Source organism: Pundamilia nyererei, unplaced genomic scaffold, assembly GCF_000239375.1.
Source record: "Pundamilia nyererei isolate P.nyererei 1_Seehausen unplaced genomic scaffold, PunNye1.0 scaffold00154, whole genome shotgun sequence".
Lineage (NCBI taxonomy): Eukaryota > Metazoa > Chordata > Actinopteri > Cichliformes > Cichlidae > Pundamilia > Pundamilia nyererei.
In genome coordinates this window covers 1,366,570-1,377,275 of record NW_005187555.1, presented here as the reverse complement: position 1 = coordinate 1,377,275, position 10,706 = coordinate 1,366,570, and the positions used below count along the sequence as shown (strand labels likewise).

The window sequence follows — 10,706 nt, the reverse complement described above, 5'->3', positions numbered from 1 at the left end:
TATCCTAACAGCAAGCGTTATCGGTGGAGTCTGGGGAGTCAACTGTACTTTTATTTTCTCCCGATGACACAAAGAGTGACTGGAGAAGTGAAGAGGACTGCGAGCGACACAATGACTGAAACAGCGAACATGAAAAGGATTTATTCAGGGAAGAAATGAAAGAATAAACGAACGGCGCTCGTTAACACGCCGAGAGGAGACCCCTCCAATCTGCCAAGCTCACCACAGACTGTAAATAAATGTGTCAGGTTGAGAGATGAAAGCTGCCTCATCCTCTCAGAGTCCTCTGAAGTGTGTTTTATCGAGCCTTTGAGAGCTGTAACCGTCTTTTTAGGGATTTAATGGATTCGTTAGATTTTAGCCTTTAGCGCTCCTTCAGGGAGCATCACTGTCAGTCTGCTGGAGCCTTACATGATGTTCACACAGCAAACACATCACAAATGATCCCAGAGATAATTATGAATGCATGTCCTGTGAACGCAGGCTGCAGGTCCACTCTGCGTCCACTCAGGAAGCAAACATCAATCAAAAATCATTCAGCGTCAGGAAAAAATGTGGCTGCATTTTTTTTTGAAAAGTAAACTAATTTAGGAGAGTTATGTAATATTTGAAAAAAAAAGTAATATTTTACCGGTAATCTAAAAATAAAAAAAACTCTAATATTTCATGACATTCAGAAACATGTAAAAACAAATGTGAAGAAAAAACTGGATACTTTTCCAAGAAAAACCAAAATCTGGCGTGGAGTCACCCGTCGTCCTACAGCATCGCTCAGATTTCACTGATCGGGTTTGTGCTCACACGCCGCCAAATGCTCTGAAGGATGTTTCAGAACAATTAATAATGTTATAAACTTTTAAAATACAGTGGTCCCTCGCTATAACGCGGTTCACCTTTTGTGGCCTAGCCCATTGTCAATCAATCTCGCGCCGTGTCTCCTGTGCAGTACAGAATGCGTTCAGCTTGTCAAGTTTACGTAAATCTTTCATCTCTACAGTGTGACTCTGAAGTGCTGCACTGCATGTTTGTAAGTTTTCTCCCAAGCAAACACAACACTGTCGACGAAACGCTTTGCACCGTCAGAGGCTCCTGTGGTAGGAAGATGCTAACCATCGCACAAACAGTTGGACTTCTGGACATGCTAAAGCAGTGGTTCCCAAACTTTTTTTGCTGCCTTTGTTTTATAAGAAAAATGCGCGCACGCACACGTCCTCCACCCACACACGCCCATATTTTGCTCCATTGCGGTTTATTTCACACCTCAAACATTTAGTAAACAGTTAAGCAAATACAAGTAAACTGCAGGTAGTAATAAATAAACTACTAACTCTTTTACGCTGCCTACACGGGTATTTTTGAACACGCAGCTGTTTCGTCCACGACTTTTAAAACTCCTTTTTTTGCGTTTACGTGTGGACGAGGAATGCAGAGTTGGTCACGCAGCGTCAAAGCTACGTGCCTTTTTCACGCCACGCTGTGGCCACGTTATTGTTTACAGGAGATGAATCACAGAATGATAGAGACGAAATACTGTTAATCTGACTGTCTGCAGGTTTACACGCAGTTACTGTCCCTCCATTACAAAGGCTGAGGCGTCACGCTGTCATTATTTTACGTGTAGTTGTTTTTTCCTGTGTAATAATGTTCAACATTGCTGTCAGTACATTTTTCAAAAATGCCTCTCTGTGGTTAAAAATATAAACAACTGTGGGATCCTGTTTGTCCGTGATTTAAACAGCCCAGCGCTGCTCCCGACGCAGGGAAGACCTGCAGGGAGACCTGGCTCAGCACCTGTGCAGGTGAAGCCAAAGGGCAGATTTGCTTCACCATATTTTCTAGTCTTTGGCTTAGAATGAAGTTGGTTTGGAAACATATTCAGCGATGCTTCATCTCCTGCTTTGCGTTTGTGTGGGCGCCGTGCTAGCAGTGTCCAAGCGTTGTTTTTTATTTTTCCCCTTTTCTTACCCCCCCCTTGCAATGGCTCTGTGCCCCCCCTTGGGGGCGGGCCCCACACTTTGGGAAGGTCTGTGCTAAAGGCAGAAGTTACCATATTTTTTGGATTATAAGGTGCATTAAGGAAACAAAACAGTCAGATAAGTCAAACTTTACTCATCTCATTCTTCTTGCTTTGTCTACTTCCGCACCATTGATTCGTTACTGTTGAATTCTTTGGCAGCTGATTTGATCTTTGGTTTCATTCGATAACACTGGACTTATTTTTCTACGAAGGTTTAAACTTTGAGAGCGTTTAAACAAGAGAGAAGAGTGTGAAAATGTTCATGCCTGTGTGGGAAAGTGCATAAAGTGTGTGGTGAGGGGTTTCACAGCCTTAAAACATCTATAATAATTGTAAAAAATAAAGTTGGCTACTTCGTGGATTTCACCTATCGCTAGTTATTTTTAGAACGTAACTCCCGCGATAAACGAGGGAGCGCTGTATGTCAAAGCAGTAGAAATATTTTGTGCTGAGAACTCGGTGTAAAGATTCTGTCTGACGGGGATGTCAGAGCTAAAAGTTTTCTGTGAATGTTGATGAGTTTGTGTTGTTGTTGTTTGGCAGAGCGAGGAGGACGACACGAGGAGCGTCACAACGTCCTCCGTCATGGTGAGACACAAAGAGCCTTGGCTGTGTGTGTGTGTGTGTGTGTGTGTGTGTGTGTGTGTGTGTGTGTGTGTGTGTGTGAAAGAGCTGAAACAGACCCTCCCCCCAATGCCGTTCCCATGGTGATGTCCCATAATGACACAGCGCTGGCTGCTCATTGGCTGTGATGGCTTCCTGCTGCTGTCTGACTGGACCCAGCAGGAACTGTCCGCCTGTTACTGGGCTGTAAGTTTGCAGAGCGACAGTTTCGTTATTGATTCGTGTCCAGATCGCGGAGTCTGATCGATGTTTGTGGCTTCAGTTTGTTCAGGCTCCGGCTTGGATTAATCAGCGTCTGCTGCGACACCAGTTATACTTTACTGACCGAGGTAAAGTCCAGCCTCTCGTCAGTCCAACACGAGCTCCAAATCAGACCAAACCAGACTAAACTACTATCTGGTGTCCATGAGTGTACAGCTCTCGGTTGGTTTCTGAGTCTCAGCCCTTCGGACGCCTACGCCAAGCTGAGGGCAGGTTTCCTCTGCAGCTGACTGAAAACACGTCTCTGTGCTGGAAACAAGTTTTAAACGTGCACTGAGCTGGACGTGTTTTCTTCCTGCTGCATCAGGGTCGACTGCGAGCCGTTAGCCGTGTTGCTCGCCGCCACGGCGTGCCATCAAGCTGAAGGACGGCCTCCCTCTGTGCCCGCCCAGGCTGTGTAATTAACACGGAGCTATCAGGTAAACAGTGAGGACAGCCCGGCAGGCCTCTGATTAAAGGCCTGGGTGGTGCTTCGCAGCACCCTGCTGGCCAATAAACACCAGTAATGGCGTCAGGATCCCCGCTCGCCCGCCGCCCAGCAGCCCCCGCCTTGGCTAGAGGACAATGAGGACGCCAGTTTATGACAGAAAATCAAGACACTAGAGGAAATGTTACAAAATCAGTTTTTAGCATCAAACTGAAAGTTTGGAAGAAAACACGTTCACCTCGCTCAACAGTTCCAAATGTCAGGGGGCGGAGACAGCCTGGGCTTCGTCGCTTCTTCATTGGTGTTCGGTTATAGTTTAAATACAGATGGAGGTCACCTTCCTCTCCTTTCCTCTCCCTCCCCTTCCTCCCCCAGTCTCTGTTCCACAGGGTTTCTCTGGATCCTCTGGAGAAGGAGTGGCTGAAGAGCTGTGCCGTGGGGAACGTGGCCACCCAGCGCCGGCTGCTCGCTCAGGAGCCCGGGCTCGTGCTAAAGAAGGTCCGCTTCAGACCTAGTGCTCCTGTGCGGTGCTCTGATGCAGAAGGTGTCATTTAGTGATCAGTAGCTGCTGGATTAAAGCCATCAGTGTTTGTTACACACACAGCGATGCTTGAATAGAGTCTGGTGCATTAGCTGGAGCGCGTGCAGTAGGACTTATAGGCGGAGATAGTGAGCACGCCGCTATTCTGATTCATCCTCTAAACACTTGAACTCTTTCCTTTTTCCTTTCCTCTTTTCTCACCTCGTCAGGATTTCATCACTGTAAGTAAAACATTTGCTTACCTGCTCACAGGTCATATTTTCATAGGATGACTGAATTATTTCTGTTTCACACGTGCAGCTCAAAGAGCTTCATGGAGGAGGATTAGAGAACAGAAAGGTCACACGGGCCGGTCTCCCATGGAAATATGTGCATTCACCAACCAGCTGGTGGGTGGTAGCTGGTGTCAGTGGGTGGAACCTGTCACAGAGAGGTTGACCATGCTGCACTGAAAGCCTGTTGCCCGTATCTGTATAGAAGATGCTGGCTTGTCTGCTCGAAGTATAGCATAGCATCTTTATTTATAAGGGTTAGGGGTGCTACAAATATAGAAGAAAGAGAAAACAGTTTAAATTCCATATAGAATATCTTAAAATTAAAAATAATGTAATTAATAAGAAACATATTAAGAGACGAGTCCTGCTGTGCTGAAAGCCAAGGTAAATAAATATGTTTTAAGACGTGATTTAAAAACAGATAAGGAAGGTCCTGTCTAACATGGAAAGGCAACTCATTCCACAGTTTTGGTGCTGCCACAGCAAACGCCCGACTCCCTCTGAGCTCACGATTAGTCCTGGGCACGCTCAGGAGGAGCTGGTCTGCCCACCTGAGGGGCCGGGAGGGTATGTGTGGATGAAGAGCTCAGAGAGGTACAGAGGGGCAGCATTGGACAGACATTTAAAAACAAATAAAAGCAGCTTAAAATGATCCTAAAATGCACGGGCAGCCAATGAAGTGAATATAAAACTGGGTGATATGCTCGCATCTACGAGTGCCAGTCAAAAGACGTGCAGCAGCATTCTGAGCTAGCTGCAGTCGAAGAACAGAAGATCGACTCACCCCATAATGAAGAGAATTACAGTTGCCTTCACAATAAGAACTGCACCTTCGGAAATGTTTTGGTTGCAGTGTAAAAACACAACCGTTTACGGTGGTGCAACACCGTCTTTGTGACTGATTTCATCTGGTGACAGCCAGCAACAGCAGCCACTGATCTGGTGACACGGTTTTCTCCAGCGACCGGAGGTTTCCAGAGAATCACCGACTGGTCTCTGTCTGACTGAGTTTTCTTTTACTACATCTCGCCAAAAACAAGTGAAAACCAACAATTAAACATCAAAACCTGCAGGTCCTCTGATGCCCAGCAGAGGCAGCAGTGAGTCCTCACAGGCAGCTTCCTGCTAAGCTTCGCCTCAGCTCATTGGAGACCATGAACTGACCTCTGGACCCAAACTTTCAAAGCTCCCAGTCTGCCTCCTAACTTTGTTGTGTTGTTTTGGACAGGAACCGCCTTTAATCTGAGGCTCTCTACTGGAAGCAGGAAGTAGGTGTGGCTTTACTTTTGCAGACAGTAATAATTGGTTCATTTAATAATAAGTGTTCCTCTGGTTCCATGCTGCAGCCTGCCGCTCCACCTGAGCTCTGCCGTCACCACGCTGTCAGCAAACGTCGATAAATGGCTTCAGAGCCGGACGCTTTCACAAAATAATTGGCTTAAGGAAATTAAATGTTCAAAGAGCAACAAAGATGTTAGTAATCTGCTTATTGAAAAGAAAGAAAGGGGAGTGCAGCTGAATGAATGGAGGGGGGGTAATGATCCTATTAGTTTGGATAAGAAGCTGCTGAGAGTCAGGCAGCAGGTGAGGACGAGGATCAGATAAACAGAAGACTGAGGACGGAGGCTTCATGGTTACTGTCTGGACCGTCCTGAGTAAACTACGCTGACGTGTGAGAAGAGCTGTAATCATTTTCATGAATAAAGCTGAGCTTATAACAGCTTCACTTAAGCTAACCGAGGAGTCACACTGTAGATTTTTACACAGAAAAAATGATTTTGTTCAATGAAACCTGATCCATGAAGTGTTTAACATACACTGTGGTTATATTCACACTTACATCAATTCTCTTTATGCAGGCGAAACACGTTTGTACCTACAAACTCTTTAATTCTAGTACAAAATGTTTTATAGCAGACTGCCTGCATTCACAAGGTCAGGTAAAAAGCTCTGAACGGTGGAGAAAATGCTCCAAAATAAATAAAAATTCATATAAACGCACAAATGATAACAAAATGAAGCTAGCATGTGGAACCACGGGTAAAACATCCATCCAGCACAGAGGCTTGGGTGGGACCAACATACGTGGATTTAGGCCCAGAGACCGGTCAGCGACCACATGGTAACCTCCAGTTGCTAGGGAAAAATGTGCCCTGGGGAGTGGTTGCTGCAGAACACCTACCTGTTATTGCACCCACTTGTAGTTTGCATGAATTGTCATTTTTGTTTTTGAGCTGTGCTGAAAATAGAAAAAGTGTAATGCAAACTGAAACACAGAAGGTTCACCTTTAAAATAAAACTTTACCATCTCACCACCAAAACCAGGAGTGAAGGGAGGACAGGACAAAGGCACGCTGTGCAGCCAGAGATTAATAATAACTAATGATTAAATGCAGAGAGGTGTGTAAACACAAAGTGACTGACAGGTTTTATTGGCTTTATCTGAATTAAGAAGCAGAAAGTTAGCAGCCATCCAGGTCTTTATGTCTTTAAGACATTCCTGCAGTTTAACTCATTGGTGTGTGTTATCTGGCTTCATGGACAGATAGAGCTGGGTGTCATCTGCATAGCAGTGTAAATGTATGCTATGTCTTCTAATGATGCTGCCTAAGGGAAGCATGTATAATGTAAACAGAATTGGTCCTAGCACTGAACCCTGTGGAACTCCATCATTAACCTCAGTGTGTGAAGAGGACTCTCCATTTACATGCACAAACTGGAGTCTATTAGATAGATATGATACAAACTACTGCAGTGCAGTAATAAATATAGCAGCACTTCGACTCTTGAATGAGTGAAAGGTTATGACCAATAAATCAATCGACGGGATGTGTTTGTTCCACGTTAGTTTGGACAGTAGTTTAGCAGCCAGCAGCTTTTGTCCCTCCTGTTTTCAGTCCTGCTCTCAGGCTGTTTCACTGTGAATTCATCGGCTTCTGTGTTCTGACTCTTTCCGGCTGCCGCTGACGGCCTCCTGTGATGCAAACCTGCCGTACATGAAGGGGGTGAGTTTGGCTTCGTTAACATGAATCATCTGAACACAACAGAACACCTCTGCCTTCTGCCTCAATTAGCTGAGCGCCTATATCACAGAGAGCAGCTCCCTCACCTCCTGTCTCCCGTCACCACGGCGAGTTTAAACAAGTCGGACGTTCACGCGAGCAGAGGGCGGGGTTATTGTAAAATTCAGTTCATGTAAACTGGCCTCACTCAGACGTCCTGTGTGTTTGTTTGAAACACCTGCAGAAATGCAGCACTGCGCTGCGAGCCGTGCAGCCCTCTCTTCAAAGAGGCTGACAGCTCTGACAGCCTGCCATCAGGTTAATCACAGCAACATGGACGGATTACCGAACACGACGTGCACAGAGACGCCGAACCACCGCACAGAGACTAAACCCTGCCGAAAGCTAAGAAGCACAAATACAAAGAAACGCAAAACAACGACAAAGAGACAGAAACGGACACAAATATGGAAAAAAAAAATTAAAAGTCAGAGATTTTATCAAACTGATAAAATGAAGAAACGCAGCAACAACACGGCCTTATCGCATGTGCGTCTTCCTGTCTGTGGTCAGCTCGTTGAGCTGTTTTGTGTCTCGGGGTCTGGAGATTTCGGGGGGCTCAAACACGCCGGCGCCGACTGGCCTTCCGCTGCGCGCCTTGGACGCCGCATCGGGATGGCGGGTCCACGCTCATTAGGCCTGCGTGCGATTGGAGCGGCCCAGCAGCCAGACAGCGGGCGTGTGTAATGATATTGTAATTACATGGTAATTAATATCTGAGCAGACAGCGAGCCTGAAGGGAGGCGGCTCGGCTCCCAGCAGATGGGAGGGACTGATAATTTCTCCACAGCCATTCGCCGGAGCCTCTGTACTTTTATTTGGTGGCGGTTTGATTTCACGGTGCTGAGCGGAGGATCTCGGGAACGGCGAGATTGTCCTTGTTTGTGAGCGGCGCTCCTGCATCGATCTGTGGTTTCCTTTCTTCTCCTGCAGCTCTTTGAGACCCCGTCCCAGCATATGTTCCTCACATTCATTGTTAAGTCAAAGTGTGACTCCACAGCCAATAAAGAGCCGGCTTTTCAGAGCGCCACATATGGCAGAGCTGTTGCAGGCTGTCTTTGAAAACTCTACACAAGCAGAATTTCACACAGCTCTAAGCTGCCTATTCAAGAGCTCCGGCAAAGGGACCCCTCCATATGGCCTCGCCTAATGTGCCCCCCCTTCCATTAGCTGCACAGACCTCCCCGTGCAGAAATAACAACATTAATGGCGTAGCCCTCTCGCCACTTGACAGCGTTGCTCTCCTTTTCATGCCTCGCTTGATCAAAACGGAAGGAGTGAAGCTGACGCCTTTCTGATGTGCTTTTTGCCTGCTGCTTCCAGGCGAGCGGCGCTAACTCATCCCGCGCGTCCCTCCTCCACCTCCAAAGGGCCGACAGATGCTCGGCACACCGAGCCCGACTGTTGGCAGGCAGTCGGCGGTTTGTGCCGGGTCACTGTCGGTGCTACCCCCGGATCTGTGCGAAGACAACGGCTGTGAGCGTCTCTCGGAGGCCCGAGTGTCCCGCTGAGGCGGACAGGTGTCTGTCATGTTTGCAAATGTGTAACACGGAGCTTTTGTGGCTCGTTGAGTTGGCCCGTGTTCTAGTTGGCTCGTTAACCATTTAAAGGAACAGAAAATCCCTGCACTGTGCACGATCCAGAGATCCTGCATTCAGACAGCCTGCAGGTCTCTCAGTCTGCTGGTGTTTGTGAGAATGTGTCCTTGCTTCTGTAGTAGACTCTAAATCAAAGATGTCAGAAAAAACTCATTCAAACTAACAGATTCTGGACTCTAATTCAAGCTGATCGTTATTCAGATGCATCAGTGCTTTCTACTCGTCCGGATCAGTTTGACTCTTTTCAGCCTATGGCTCGTCAGAGCATTGCCGTAAATGCAGAATAATCTGCTCTGAGAAGAAAAGCATTCGATGTTTGAGTTTGGAAAAGTAAGTTTTGCCTCTGATTGACTCGAGGAAATGAATAAATGTGTCCTCTGCAGTCTTGAACACCTGCCTGTGTGAGGCTGAGGTGGAGGCACGAACAATCTGGTCGAGTGTTGGAAGAGGCCGGCGGGTGAGGCCGGCTTCAGTTAGCACCTTTTAATGAAAACTCTGGGCTTAGTGGTCAGTCTGCACCTCGCCGCCACCACGGGCACGCTGCCAAAATAAACCTCCATGAAGCATCCTGTGGACATTGACAGGTTTTTCCCCTCCTGTTCCTGTGATGGCGGCGCCCCGCTCGGTTTTCACGCTCACGGTTGTTGGCTGAATGAGGAACATCAGTGCGGCATAATTAAATGGGCGGAAAACAGCAGAAAACGATGTTCAGGCTGTTTAATCCAGTTTAGAGCAGCACCACGAGGGAAGGGGTCCAAATAACAGGACCAGGAGGAGGGGCTTCTGATGAAGCAGTGTGAGGAGGAAACGCAGCATCTTACCAAGGACTCGCATCAGGACGACTTTAACATCCATCAGAATGAGTCATGAATCAAATGTTTGCTGTATTAAAGCAAAACGAGCTTCGATCCTCCCTCCGGATGCACGGAGGACTGATGAGTTGTGTGGGATTATATATCCACAGACATCAAAAACCACTGCAAGTAGTTAAAGAAGGGCAAGAAACTCCATTTTTTTAAAAAAACAGAAAATGACCATGATTCCTCCTACAGTCACTTTAATATTAGGATTACAGTCTGATATTTGAAACAAGCCCTTCATTCTCCCACTAAGTTTAACGTTTTCTGTTTTCTCCTCTTCCACTCACTCGGACACACAGTTTGTAAGTCCATCTTTGTGTCTCTGTGTGCAGTGTTTGTGCCGTAGTGTTAGCACAGCTGCCAATGAGAACTTTACACACAAAGAAAAATAATATACTCTGAAAAGTGGATCTGCTGCTTTCAGCTCCACATTATTATTCCTGGACTTCACCAGAGTAGTTTTCCATGATTCACGATTCAAAATAATATCTGACAACACTGGGCCTCAGTGCAGCCCCTCAGTGCACCCTCTCTCTGAAACTAGCTGTTTAGCTTCTCCCCTTCAACCAGCTCTCTTAGGATTAGCTAGGTTCCGAAGCCTGCTGAGGGGCAGCACCCAGTGCTTAAAATTAGAACTAAACATTGTAAACTTAAAAATGTGGAGAAGAAGAGTCAGTCCACTTTGATGGTTATTGTAGAGCTCTTATTGTCTTCTTCCCAGAGTATCAGATACTGCTGTTCTGTCAAAGGTCATCATGAGCAAGTTCAGACATGTGCAGGAAGTCTTTCTTTCTGATGGACTGGTGACCCATCCAGAGTGTACCCACTCCCATACCGGAAAAGATGGATGGAAGGACGGACAGACTGACGGATGGATGAATGGTTGAATGGATAGACAGATGGGCGGATGGATGGATGGATGGATGGATGGATGGTTGAATGGATAGATGGATGGATGGATGAATGGTTGAATGGATAGATGGATGGATGGATGAATGGTTGAATGGATAGACAGATGGGCGGATGGATGGATGGATGGAT

General features: G+C 46.6%; 1 protein-coding gene across 4 annotated transcripts in view; it reads left to right on the top strand.

The window, feature by feature from the left end:
- The window catches only part of LOC102196089 (ankyrin repeat domain-containing protein SOWAHC), a 44,386-nt gene extending 33,821 nt beyond the window's left edge, over positions 1 to 10,565 (top strand). For 3 of the 4 annotated variants that reach the window (XM_005745151.1, XM_013913855.1, XM_013913853.1), the window contains 5 exons: positions 2,561 to 2,605; positions 3,705 to 3,827; positions 4,080 to 4,091; positions 7,148 to 7,150; positions 9,965 to 10,565. In XM_005745151.1, the coding sequence (XP_005745208.1) occupies positions 2,561 to 2,605; positions 3,705 to 3,827; positions 4,080 to 4,091; positions 7,148 to 7,150; positions 9,965 to 10,057 (276 nt within the window). In that variant the 3' untranslated portion in view covers positions 10,058 to 10,565. Of the gene's footprint in view, positions 1 to 2,560; positions 2,606 to 3,704; positions 3,828 to 4,079; positions 4,092 to 7,147 lie in introns of all 4 variants that reach the window. The other variant, XM_013913854.1, reaches the window with a different exon arrangement.
- Positions 10,566 to 10,706: the final 141 nt, after the last annotated feature.